The sequence below is a fragment of the Periplaneta americana genome, chromosome 14 (assembly GCF_040183065.1).
Source record: "Periplaneta americana isolate PAMFEO1 chromosome 14, P.americana_PAMFEO1_priV1, whole genome shotgun sequence".
NCBI lineage: Eukaryota > Metazoa > Arthropoda > Insecta > Blattodea > Blattidae > Periplaneta > Periplaneta americana.
This window is the reverse complement of record NC_091130.1, coordinates 79582824-79597744: the sequence shown is the minus strand read 5'-3', so window position 1 is coordinate 79597744 and position 14921 is coordinate 79582824. Positions and strand designations below refer to the sequence as shown.

The 14921-nt window shown below is 35.4% G+C and overlaps 1 protein-coding gene across 6 annotated transcripts in view; it reads left to right on the top strand.

Moving 5' to 3' along the window:
- Positions 1 to 11603, top strand: part of LOC138713489 (peptidoglycan recognition protein 1-like) — a 38354-nt gene extending 26751 nt beyond the window's left edge. For all 6 annotated transcript variants that reach the window (XM_069845646.1, XM_069845647.1, XM_069845652.1 and 3 more), the window contains one exon: positions 5563 to 11603. In XM_069845646.1, coding sequence (XP_069701747.1) covers positions 5563 to 6146 — 584 coding nt within the window. In that variant the 3' untranslated portion in view covers positions 6147 to 11603. The remainder of the gene's footprint in view (positions 1 to 5562) is intronic.
- The last annotated feature ends 3318 nt before the right edge of the window (positions 11604 to 14921 follow it).

The following is a 14921-nucleotide window of genomic DNA, read 5'->3' as shown; positions in this document are numbered from 1 at the left end:
GGGGTCACAGGTTCGAACCTGAGCTCAACTCCTTTTTTTTTAACTTTAATAATACATTTACATTATTTTAGATACGTTATTTTATTTTAACCCGCCATAAAGAGAGTTTTACTACATAAATAATATATCCTTGTATTTTATTTATGCTGTCTCAATGTTAATGTACAATTATACTGATATCTTAATATATATGGTAAAAGTGAATGTGGGTATGTATGTTCTCTATACAAATCTACACGCTTTGACCGATATGTGCCAAAGTTTGCACACTTAACCTTCATAACCAGGAGAAAAACATAGGCTGTATTAAAATTGTACAAATGGACGTTAAATTAATTAAAATATAAAAAACAGAAATAAATACGACTAAACATGTAATATTAAAATGCTATCTTCTATAGTCAATTGTTTTTTTATTATTGTCTTTTGTATTCAACATCGACTTTCACAAGGCCATGGAAATTATAACACAAATAACATTGTTGGTAAACATCATGAAGGCTAAAACTAGATAATTCGTAAAATAAATATCTTTACGCAGTCCATGACCGTATTATGAATTTCTCGATGCGTTGTAGATAGTGAGCAGGCTGTGTTTTATCCAACTGAATTCTAGAATTCTTTCAAACTACAAGGATTGCTACCACATAATTTACTTAATATTGAATAACCAGACGTACTACTGCGAAATATTAACCCACCAAAATTATGCACCAACATGAATTGGTGTGAAGAACCCATTCGAAACGTAATAGAAGTCGCAATATTAACTGGAAAAACGAAAGGATAAGATGTTTTTATCTCACGTATTGCTATGATACCCATTGTGTTTAATGCAATTGCAATTCAGTGCGACTAGCATTTGTAATGACCATATTAAAATGAAGCTCAAGGACAGTACCTCAAAGTTGCAGACATTTACTTAAAAACTGCGTGTTTTTCACATCCTCGACTAGGCTTATATTTTGTACAAAGGAGTGGGGGTAAAAAAAAATATTTTACACATATCAAAAAGCAATTCAATGATATTTCTGTCATGTTGCTAATGTAGTATGTGAATGGACATAAGCCGACTGACAATAGCATTGTATTAATTCTAAAATATACGTCTCTCAAAATATTGTTGTTCACGTCCGAAAATATGTTACTGCGAAATTCTATCTGTATAATCACATTGCAAATGTAGTATGTTATGCGTTGTGGAAATAACAATCTCTTAACTTCTAAAATACCGTCAAGCCTATACGTCTCTCAGAATGTTAGTCTTTATGTAAAAAAAATGACTTATTGCAAGTTTATATTGTATCTGTATTCTGTGTATAAAATAAGAATTAATATAATATGATCTGAATTTGTGCGATATAGTTTTCCAAGTCATATTTAAAAAAAAACTGGGTATGATATAAGTGGGTGTACAGCGGTCAAGGGGTAAAAAATCTTCCAATATAAATTAAATTATATATGTACATATTGATTCGATGCTGAAACTGATCAGAAAGAGGAAAAGGAATCATATTATCGTTGGATTTTACTTTGTTCATAGTTTGATTTTTCTATCATTTTATTTGTATTTCTGGTGATGTGGACGAGAAGGCCTAATGGCCTTAACTACACCAGAATAAATAAATAAAAACATATAAATAAACAAAAACCTTGAACGTGAAGCACATGATGACATGTTTTCTTCCGGTGCCTGATTTACAACTGTTTTAAATTGAGTTAACGCTGGCAGGCATTTCGCTAAGGAGTTCATCAATTCATGTAAGTGACGTTAACTAAAGAATAAATCTTAGCTTAGTAAAGGAATTCGTTTTGGTTGTCTATAGTTAGGTTTCCGAGATTTCCAAAAATGTAATAAGCAGTTTAATTAAAAACAGAAGCAGAAAGGAAAACCCGTGCAACGCCGGGTGCTTTAAGCTAGTGTATAATATAATAGTACACAAAGATTCATTTTTCTTAGCTTCCCTCAATTAACAAATTGTATTATAAATTAAGATATTTAACACTTACATTTCGTGGTATGGTCATTACGCAATAACACCAATGTAACTAGAATACTTCAATATCATATTGTTGAGTAAACAATTAAATATTTGACATCTGAACATTAGGTGCGACAAAATTGTTTCGACAAAATTGCAGTTAATGACCATAGATTGCTTTGATTGGTTAAAACTCAAAAGATTTTTACACTCCATTGGTACACTGATACACTGACTTTCAAAGATATCTATCCTACGATTTTATGATTGTGTAAGCGAACTTTGTAACCACGGGATTTCAGAACCGAAGATATAAAAAAATCGACAAACTTTGAAATAGTTCCTCTAGATCTCAATAGGTGACACCATTATTGGGAAGGTTAAAAAAGTATAGGGGAAAATTATGATTAAGCATAAATTATTTTCACAATTGACAATATCAGCGGTTTCCAGCTAAACTCAGTGATGTTTTACAATCAGCAGAGGGGTATGAAATATTGAATTCTGTAATACAGGTATAGAGGGTAATTCACGAGGATTTACCGTCCTTTACGGAGCTTATTTCCGAAGACATTCCGAGCAAAAAATGTCATATAAACATGGGTCCTATTCTCAATATTTACAGAGTTACTTTTCGTTATTGGAATGCATTGCTGTGAACGCGTGATCTTGGTCAGCGTGCAGTCAGAAGCCAGCGCGAGCGCTACGGAAATCAAAGATAGCCGTTTGCAATTACGTAGAGCGACGAGTGTCGTTCACAAGAGTGTGGCCAAGTATACTCAAGCGGGCGGCGACATTTTTTTAAATGTGTTCTAAACTCTCCAAGACTGTAAATTAGGATGCAAAATTGAACTGCAAATAATTAAGTCGGTGAAAGTAGTGTGATTTGTAATAATCAGGGAAAGGATTTATATGTAAATACATATTTACTTATAAAGCTAATATAATTTATATTTTGCATTATCTTTATGTTTCACAATGTGTAGGGTTGAAAAATCCTACTTTTATTTTCCATATTTTTCCATATTTTAGAGTTTAGTACATATTTTCGTTAATTTCCATATATTTTTCATATTTCATATAAAACAGTCCATATTATATTAGGTTTAACAATAAAACAAAACAAAATTCCATTAACTTTTAAAAATACATTTCAACAATAGAGATTTAAACACATGTTCAGTAATCCCTTTAACATCAGAGTTATTTGAAAATTAGCAGTCCTATCAACAATGGGAAAGTAAGTTACAAAACTGTATTAATTTAATTTAAAATTTTTAACAGACTTCAGTTGTGCAGCTCAACAGTTAAATGCCAGTCAGAGTACACATAGGTTCAGTTTTGTAAATCATACTATAAAGACGGTAAATATGCCAAAAGTACGTCATTCAGTCAATTTAAAATCAAAACTAACAAGTTACATTTCAGAATTTAAAGAAGATGGTTTATCAACTGACAATAAAATATTATTTTGTAATTTGTGTCAGTGTGCAGTATCATCTACACAAAAGTTCCTGGTGCAACAACACATTACAACTAGTAAACATCAGGCCAACAAACAACTAAATTCCAAGCAGAGACAATTGTTTTTAACACAACCAACAACATCGAATGTAAGATCTGAGTTTAACATCGACCTGTGCCGTTCTCTCATCTCTGCTGATATTCCTCTCTACAAACTAAAGAATAAGGTCTTCAGGGAATTCCTTGAAAAATATACTCAACATACAATCCCGGATGAGTCAACACTTAGGAAGACGTATGCTCCATCCATCTACGATGAGACAATACAGAAGATAAGAGATGAAATTAAAGATAGTTCAATTTGGGTTTCCATTGATGAGACTCCCGACAAAGAAGGTAGACTTGTTGGTAATGTAGTTATCGGTTTGTTAAGTGAACAATATTCTGAACGAATTCTTTTACATTGTGATGTTCTAGAAAAGTGCAATAACAAAACTATAGTTAAACTGTTCAACGAAGCTATGGGTATCCTGTGGCCAAAGGGTATTATGTACGATAATGTGTTATTCTTTATTAGCGATGCTGCCCCTTATATGGTCAAAGCTGGACAAGCATTATCTGTTGTATATCCTAAATTGACTCATTTTACTTGTGTGGCGCATGCATTTCATCGTGTGGCAGAAGTGGTCAGAGACAATTTCCCTAAAGTAGATTTGTTGATTTCATCAGTGAAAAAAGTATTTCTCAAAGCTCCCAGTAGAGTTAACGTGTTGAAAGAAATGTACCCTGAAATTCCATTGCCACCAAAGCCAATTTTAACTAGATGGGGTACATGGCTAGAAGCAGTTGAATATTATGCCGAACATATAGACTCTATTAACAATGTTCTCCTTGCATTGGACTCTGAAGATGCAGTCTCAATTGATACTGCGAAAACAGTTACCTGTGACATAAGTGTGAAGAATGACTTAGCTCACATTCAGCATACATTTTCATGCATCATAAAAACGCTCAAAAGACTCTCTCAAATAGGCACCTTTCACTATCTGAAAGTTTTGAAATTATAAATAGTACTGTGGAACAACTGAATCGTGGTAGAGGTAAAGTTGCAGATGCAGTAAGAGCTAAGGTGGACACTGTACTTTCAAAAAACCCTGGATATGAAGAACTACAAAAGGTTGTTGCTGTGATGAGTGGTGAATCAACAGTGAAGATTAACTTGGACTTATCCCCAGCAGACATTGTGAAATTGAATTATGTACCAGTTACTTCTTGTGACGTCGAACGCTCTTTTAGTCAGTATAAATCTATCCTCAGAGACAATAGAAGAAGATTCACTTTTCAGCACTTGAAAGAAATGTTTGTAACCTATTGTTATGGTAACAGACAATAAAAATTGTGTTTTGTTGAAACTACATTGGAAGATAAGGTACGTCCATTATATTTTTTGTTTAGGTTGATTAAAATGTACCAATATTTAACGTACATAGTCATTTTTTTATAATTTTAAGTCCATATTTAATTCCATATTTTGGTAAAAATCCATATTTAATTCCATATTTTGGTAAAAATAACTACATATATATTTACATATTTCATATATTTTTAGTCCATATAAATCCGTTCCCTGGTAATAATTGTTGTGATAAGTGCGTAAGAATAATGTAATTTTCCAGTTAAAAATGGAAAAAGATGTCTGTACCAAGTAACTAAAGTTAGCTTCATAATATTTTCCAATTAAAGAAATGATACTTCTGAATGGTACATTCTCTATTTGTATTATTCTTTTACCTTCAAACTAAAGGAAAAACGTATTTTACAAACAACTTTGAATTAGTGTAACTCTGAAAATATTGAGAATAAGAACTGTGTTTATACTCGTATATTTATCTACGATTGGTGACACTCAATGGCATCTTCGCCATCTATTCATACAAGTAATAACTAAAGAAGGCACACTTACACCAACGAATTATCGATCACAATCGATTAGCAGGGGTCAGATATCTTTGAACGTCAGTGTACATGAGCGATAATCACATCATAAAAAGTTAATTCTCCTTATAATTTTGGCGAGACGCTGAAAACCTGAGTCTTCATTTGTTATGAATTTCAGAATCGGAGTCTTCGCCCACCCTGGACATGTCAAGAGACCGTATCATCACTAGGGAAGAATGGCATGCAGCAGAAGCAAAATACGTGAAACAGTTGCGCCATCCGACGCCATTTGTAGAGATTTCACACACAGCTACGCCGGCCTGTTACAGTCCCGTAAAGTGTTCAGCCCGAATGAAGAACATACAAGATTACCACATGAGCACCGAAATAGGGCTGCCAGACATCGGCTACAGTTTTGTATTGGGTGGAGACGGCAATGTGTACGAGGGCAGGGGATGGGACGCCACCACGATGCACATTGGATTTGTTAAACAATGTAACATTGGTATTTCGTTAATAGGGAACTTCGTCAGTGATACACCGACAAATGGTCAACTAAAAGCCGTTAAAGACTTGATAGAGCTTGGAGTCAAGCTGGGGAAAATAGATGAAAACTATAAACTTGTTGCGATGAACGAGACAATTAATACAATGAGTCCAGGGTCTGTACTCTACGGCATTATTAAGAAATGGCCACATTTCTGGACGCCTTCGAAAGATGATATAGGTGCATGCCCAGATACTATATATGAATTGGATTAAGCACTAATCAGGAACGTAGGCGCATTGTGACGTCATTCTCGAAACACATAAGACAACTAGAACAGAGTAGTATGTAAAGAGAATAGCTCAAAGTTTCAGGTAACCGCCATGATGTTCTCATGCACAGCAGGCAGACTTTTAAACTTAATTTCGTGCTTTAACTTCCAGGCTGTAACACTAATCAACACTATAAAAATACTTCTATGTACTGTAGCTATAATTTAATATATGAGTTTCAGTTAAGTGAGCAAAAAATCTGTTTTCGTTTTATTTTAAGCAATTCTAAATCTTAACTGTTTTCTGTGCACAATATTACATTTTTTACTTCTAATGCTCTAGAAATTTGTATGAAATATTATACGTAAACTGTTCCAACAAAATACCACGCCTTTCTTTTAGTGACATCAGACATTTGTCTACCATAATGCAGTAAAGCAATAGATCAAAAGAGAATCGCCAAGGCAGAATTGTATATAGTATCGAGAAAAAAAAAAAGAGAGAGATCAAGAAAAAGGCACAAGGAAGAAGAACAGACAGGTTGTGGGGAACATTGCAACATGTCTGACTAAGCAGTGCGTGGATCTTTAAATTGTGGCTTTCTCGAGTATACATTTTTCATTACTCAGAAAGTAACTCGTCAAAGAGATTAAATATTTAGAAAATGACTTTTAAACTGCATTAGATAATTAAACAAGGAATTATTATTATTATATTGAAACTTTACTCGTATGGATAAAAATGGGATTTATTATTTTTCTATAAACAAAAGATAAAATGCACATATTCACAGAAATTCTGCTGAATGAAACGACTTTATGTAGGCCTATTAAATATAAAGAAAATTTAATATAAGAACGTGTAAAGTGTCAATGAATAGCAAAACTGTACACAGACACACTAGTACTAAAATTATTATATTTCATTACAAAATTCCCTGATAAATTGACTCGTAGATACTGTATATGAATAAAATCCTACCAATAGTTTAGTACAAATAGCTGTACACAGACCAGTACTAAAATTGGGCTACTATAGCTCATGTACATCATTCCCTGATAAACTGACTATTCGATATTGAATATGAATAAAATAAAAATATCGGTAAAATAGTTAAGAACAAATCGTTGTACACTGACAGACTTGTACTAAAATTATTATATTTCATTACAAAATCCCCTGATAAATTGTCTCAAAGGTAAGTTACTGAACATAAATAAAATCCGTCCAATAGTTTACTACAAGAGAAGAATCCAAAAAGGATAGCTGCCCTTGAAAAAGGGTTACCGAGCGGTGACAGCACCTAAATTGATTGTAGATCAACAATATTTTATTTTTATTTTATTTTATTTTTGGGCAGCTATCCTTGGCAGAAATAATTTATTTTTGATATACAGTACAGTAGCCTATTGTACAGATGGTTATTTACAATTAACAAGGAATGTCTTAAAACATTGATGGCTATGTCTTGCAGTTTCAAAATATCAATATGGAAGCGATGAAAGAAATTGATACAAAGAGTACCAAAGAGCAAGCCAATTCCTTCCCAGCCACAAACAGGTAGGCCTATGTGGTACCTTTCTATTCCAGATAAGTAAAGCAGGGTTCATAATGTCTTTTCTTTTCCAAATGTACTTCTTGTGGTTGTAATTCAGTTCCCTTAAATCTGATAGTCGGATCGATTATGAAGCCAATATTTCGATTGTTATCAATTGCTATGATGTCGGAGCATTTGGTGGAGCCAACCCATCGATGTCGATTGTTCCTCTTTTTTTTTTTTTTTTTTTTTTTTTTTGCAACGGGATTCTTGGCTTCTACCAGGAACACTACGTACTGCGATGACATTACAATTCATTTTTATAGCGTTAGTCCACGGAGAGGTGGAAAGGCCTTTCTTGGTTAAACTCCAGGAATTTTTATTTTGACCATTCTGAAAAATGCGAAATATCTTTATCACGGTGGCTACGTTCCCCCCCACCTTCCATTCTTCAAACTGTTCATTTCGTAGTTTGTTCCGTAGATTTAGCACACTAGGCTGTTCCTCAGAAGGGAAACCAAGGTGTTGTATACTGGCTCATTTCTTGTGCGAAATTTCTTGTAGTCGCAAGAAGAGGATCATCAATGGAGTCTAACAGGTTTTTTTTTAAATCCATGGCGCTACAGCCCTTTGAAGGGCCAAGACCGACCAGCCGGCTGCTGGCCTCACATCCACATGCCGAAGCAGAGGTGGACGATCACCAAACCAGAATGGAGGTATCGTGTGGTTAGCACGATGATGCCCCAGCTGTTATAGCTGGTTTGCGAAATCGGATTTTCGCTACCTATCGTAGCTCCCCAAGTGCATCACGATGCTGGGTGGGCACCGGTCCCATACACTGGCCGAAATTTCATGAGAAAATTTCTTCCCCCATGAGGATTCGAACCAGAGCGCATTCCGTAACGTGAGTCCTAAACGAGATGCCTCAGACCGCGACGCCACGGCGTGGGACAATCTAACAGGTTGCATACATTAATATGTTGCAAGAATGCTTCCCTCGAAGCTTTCATAATGCCCAGACCATGAACTTTCCTGGAACTATAAAGCATACTTTCTGGGCTATCGATTGGCAATCAAATTATTTCCTTGACAGCACTTCTTATCAATTTATCAATATCAAGCAAGAAACTATGTTTGAGCTTTGATAATGGAGCACATTGTAGAGGATAAATCAGACTCGGCTATATAATATTGGTTTATTATATTTATCTTTTGATCTGGTTTGAGAAGTGTTGAATGTACTACTAGTTTGGATATACTAGTATGTAATATATTCATAATGCCTTTATCATCTAAAATTATTTCATCTTTATATGTGACTCTTAAATATTTAATGGTGTCATTGATATTTGTTGAACTATATTCAAACTACTTATTGTTGTAATGTCGGATGTTAAGTCGATAGCCAGATTGAACAGAATGGGCGATAAAGGCGATTCTTCAGTAACTCCTCTACGCACCGGGATGTCTTTTGTACAGGTAGCTGCATCTAATTCAATGAAGACAGAGTTATTAGTTAAGAGAGATTTTATTAGGGATTTCATTTCCTGAGGAACAGAGGTCGAATTAATACAATGTTCACTTTTTTGATGTCCAATATTATCAAAAGCTATGGAAACGTCCAAAAACGTGATGCAACAGTCTTTCTTCTTTAAGACAGTTGTTAACCAGTGAAGAGTTAATAAATTTCCCGGAGTTCTTACAAATCCTCTTTGTTGGAGAGATACTTCAAAAAAAGGTCGAATTTTTCTTTCTAAAGTCCTTTCAATAATTCTGCGTAAAATAGAAAAAATAGTAATGGGGCCCCAATTAGTAATTATTGTGGGATCTCCAGATGTAAGAATGAAGATGGTACGGCCTCTTCTGAAGGATTTGGGAACATAATTCCAAGCAAGCATTATTATATTGGCAATTTAGTGCAAATATTGTTAGAGCACTTAAGTTCTTTTATTACCTTAAGTAATATCCGATCAGGGCCATGTGCCGTATCAACATTCATTCCTTTCATGACATGCTGTGTGTCTTCAATTTATATAAAATGGTAAGAATCATTTATACCATCAGTTTCACGGAAAATGTAGTTATCAGAAGTGGAATGTGTCCAGTTGTCAAACGTCATTTACTTATTAATAAGATTAAAAGAATTAGTTCCTGCAAGCCAGTTGTGTAGCCCAATTTACCGACAGTCGTTGCCCAAGGTACGCTATAGGAGACTGATCTACACCGCGATGAGATGAGGTGATGATGGAGATTTGTTGCAATGCCACAGGGGAACCGGAGTTCTTAAAGAAAACCTCTGTGTTACCTGGACCACGGGCTTGTCCAACATAAGTTATAAATCGGAGGAATACGGGGGTCGAACCTAGAAGCACAGGATTATAAGTTCTTATTAAAGGCCTGCCATGGTTTTTCCTAATATCATTTGAATTATGTGATGGTACTATGGCGAACTAGTGTCACTACAAAGATGTTTTTCTTCTTCAGAAAAGAGCTGTGCATAATCATAAGGGTTGTGGCCCAAGAGAATACTGTAAGCACTAATTAAATACATTTGGAATATTGTTGTACAATGTTCGTATATGAACATTTACTTGAACATATTTCTGATAATACTACACATTCTCATGAGGCTCGAAATAACTGTAATCTGTTTCTAAATGTAGATTAACTAAGATTTGTAACAGCCATTTTGTTGTTGGTGTTACATTTTTTAATAAAATTCCTTTCTATAATAGATATATTAATAATATCAGGGTTTTCAAATCTAAATTGAAAGATAGGTTCTTTAGTAAAATCTTTTACACAGTACAGGAATATCTTGAATGAAAATTTAATTATTTTGTAAGTTTTAATTTTGACTAAGCATATGGTATTTATTTACATGGCTTCTTAACTCGCTTAGCTGTAACTGTATTGTTGTCATTTCTTACTTTTCATAATATAGGCACCGAGCAAGCTCCTCTGGTGGCGACTGTTGTTACAAACTACAGGACAGCAGTGATAGAGTCGTGCTTGAATCGTATGAATATACTTAACATCTCAGGTTAAATGATTAGAAATATGGATGATCCTAAAAAGCGGAAAGGTAAGCAAATTGCAGTGTTCTTGAGTGTAGTACTGCTTATAGGAACACACCAACCGATATTGGTTTTATTCATTTCCAAAAAAGGAAACTGAAGCGGAACGACGCTAATTGTGGATCCATGTAGTACGCAGACGAAAGTAAATAAGGCTACACTGCTTGTATTCATAGTATTATTATATACTAGGCCTAATAAAAAAATTAAAAAATATATATATATATATATAAAATGTTATGTTTATAAATAACCATTAAGTTAACAACGACAGGAATTTATAATTAACATTTCGAAAAGTACATAATTACTGAGTTCTTTACATATATATTGTGTATAATATTAGCAACAATAAATAATAATATACTTATTTTTAAATGCATTCGATATTTAATTCTTGATTTCAAGTGCTGATGGTTCACCTTGGAAACCAACACTCGCAACAAGAATTTGCGGTATTCATTTTGTTGGGAATGAGGTCAGGACACCCCCAAAACTAGCATACAGTTTCCAATATTTTTCCAAAACATTGCAATAAAAAGACTGCCTCATCTCAACTAGCTCCGGAAAGGTACGAAAGAGACGCAAAAAGAAGAAGAAAAGATGAAAATTTATGGAAGGCGAATGCTCAACAAGTGTTATTTCGAAAAATGAAGTAGCCATACAGGCAGAAGTAAATGAAACCATTCTTAGTGATTTTGTTTTTTCTTTCACAATTGAACTGTGTGAATTATCTACTCAAGTGTCTATTCCATTACATGCCGGACTGAAATCACATAAGAAATGTTATGACAAGAGTTCAGGAACAGATGATATGTTTAATGGAATGCAAGGTTTCGAGATTATTCTACAATAAAATATGAGACAGAACTACCAGACTTAATGGGAGTGACATTTGTGGTTTTGAATATATTGTTAAAATTGCTGCCAATTGAAACACAATCATAGCCGTAGAATCATAATAAGAAATATTTCCAATTCTATCATTTAACCCAAAAATAGCTACCATAGATAGTCGAAACGCCCCAAGATGTAGACCATACATATTTTTTTTATTAGTGAATTTCACATCGAAAGCTTTCGAAAAATTCTGTCCAAGAGTAAGATTGGTAAATGAAATCGTCTACTCATATTTCCAAATTAAAATGAAAACTGGATTGTCGTATTCTGCTATGAGGGTGATGTTCGGAGTTAATCGTACAATTATAATTATGATGTATTTTTACCGCCATGTTAATGTTATTGACATCCACAGTGGCTACTGTAACTTTGGGTTTTGGCCTAGCAGAGAAAGTATTCAAGAAACAATGCCTGCAATATTGAAAAATGTAGAGTGACAATTAATTGTTCAGAAGTGGAACAGCCACCCAACGTGGATCAGATGGTGGCTTTCAAATCTAAATGCTACTGTGGCAGATCGAGTGACACATTCATAACAACTGATTGCGGATTATTGACTTTATTAGGAGGTGGTGATGAAGTCAGGTTTTCCCGGAATAAAAACAAACCTCTCCGATAAAGGGATCATTGTTGTTACTTCACCGTATCTGCGTGATGGTAAATTAACAGCTGAAGAAGTCGAAACTACTTACAGCGTTGCCAGTGTTCGAATTCATGTTGAAAGATGCATTCAGCGAATTAAAATATAGTGTATAATATTTTACACAAACTATCCATTGAACTGCTTCCGCATGTTGATCTTGTTGTTGTTTAGTAAACTGTCCAAAGAGAAGTCTGAACCTCACAAATGATACCAACAAGGCACCTTTTATGAGGCAACTAGGCCAGAATATCATGGGGTAGGGTGGCCAGTTCCTTTTCCCTTTTATTGCATATATCGCCGACTAGCTACATATTACATTAGTCAGACTTCAGATGTATACAAACAATATTGTTCTTCCTCTGACACAAATCGTCAAGTGAGATGTACAGTCTGATAACAGATGTACAGTTACACTTAAAAGGAATGAGACGACTCTTGGTCGTCGGAAGTTAAAGTTCTACAGCGCGGTTCACTCGATATTGACGTAACGATACGTAAAATGTCAAACACAGGAAGAATTGTTACGAGGACCACAACAAAGACAAGGACCAAAATAAGAATCACGAAGAAGACAGCCATTTAAGGCCACGATTTCACAACATAGCTCGGGTCACAAACTATCATTGCTTCTCTGTACCGAATGGCAAATGCCTGCTATGGGATCTACATTCTAGATTGCTGTTGTCACTTTCTTGTCTCGGTAGCTCATATAGTAGCGTGTCGGTTTCACTGCTTAACCGAAACGTCTCGTGTTCGATCCCAGGTAAAACTTTTTTTTTATTGAGATGTAATTAATTTCTTCAGAGATACTCGACTGTCTAATTTGTCGAAAAATATGAATAATTTATGCCCAATTTCTGGGTCTTACAAGTGGGCTGAACCTCGTCAAAAAAATAAATCTTATTTGGAAGTTAAGAGTATTCTTCCTCAAACAAAAATCATAAGAAACAAAAAGAGACCTGTCAACTTAAAATCTTGTCCACATGCCATCAACTTCTATTACAGATCTAAGTCGGTCTGGCATGGATGTCACGAGATTGTGGAATAAATTCTAATCCCCGGCGAGATCTTCCCAGGTTTTAACAACTTGATCCCACAATTAGTCTCGATTTCGAGGGCGTCGGTGGGCATAGGTGGCTATCCTTCTCTTTTTCAATTCCGCCCATAAATTTTCGATGACATTCAAATCAGGTGACTTCGGAGGCCAATTAATGATTTCGATCTCGGGTCTCCTTTGAAACCATCTTTGAATGCTTGCGGCATAGTGCACGGGATGGTTATCCTGTTGGAACAGCAATGTTCCTTCGGGAAAACGTTCTAGGGGCGGAAGGAAGGAATATATTTTCCAGAATGTGCTCGTAAGTTCCTGCATTAAACCGGCCATCGATGCGTTCTATAACGCCAGGTCCATCGTAAGACATCCACCCCAACACGATATCACGGTCTACTATATACAGTCACGAAGCTTGAGTTTTGAGGGTGCTAGAAACAATAGACTGGGACGGTACTATTTTGCATTGCCTGTAATGAGGCGATATTAGCGACCCTAATGGTGAGCAACTATCTAATGTTTGCATATTTACTACGTATTGAGCTTCGCAAGTGTATATACTAGACTGTGACGATATGCTAATGCGCCCCGATCTTTCACGTCGGTGCACATAGCGCTGATCATGTCGGAGACCATCCTCACGATACACACGGACAGGATTTTCGTAATCACTCGAGATGGTTGTTTCGTCGGAGAAAATTACATTTCTCCAATCGAAATCCACTTGATTGGTAGCGAAGGCAAGACGGTCGACAGCTTGTGCTTCCCCCAATATTTCCATTTGCGCAGCCCTGCGGCTCCTAATACCGCGGTTCCTCAACCTGCTGATCACAGTCTGTGAAGAGCCGGGAAAGTTAGATGCTGCTCTTATTTCGTTAGCAGTTCGAAAGGGGTCCTGTCGAACTGCCTCGAATAAGAGAGCATCCACTTCCAATGAAGAAATCCGGAGACGCCCAGGAATAGGGCGATTTTCGACCTCCCCTGAATTTTGGTCACGATGAACCCACCTCTCGGCTGTACTTCCAGGAACACCGACCAAACGGCCAGCAGATCTAGCCCCATATCCAGCCTCAACTAGAGCTATAACTCGCTGTCTCATATCACGTCGGTTCGCTATTAAGATGAGAAATGAGGGATGATGATAATACTTTAGTGTAGACAATGATTATTTAACGTGATAAAGAATTATTGAAATAAGGGTCATCTTGCACAATACGAGTTAATAAATCAACTCTAACTTAAATATTTAAATAACAGGAAGTCCAATTGTTACGAAGCTAATCAAATTAAATCTAATTACATTAAGTAAACAAACCCCAAGTTATGACACCACATTGCTACAGCTAAATTGTAGGTTATTAGTGTTATTACCATAAGCATTGAATAGGTCAGTGCTTATGCGTTGGACGACAAAACCAAACATCGAAAAGTTCGAATCTTGCCGAGGAATGTAACTTCTTGCTTTTTATAATGTACATCAGACTTCTAACTACAATCATTCATATTTATTAATATTTATAGCCAACATTGAATTTGTAAAGAAAAGACTTTAGAAATCGCATATGGAATT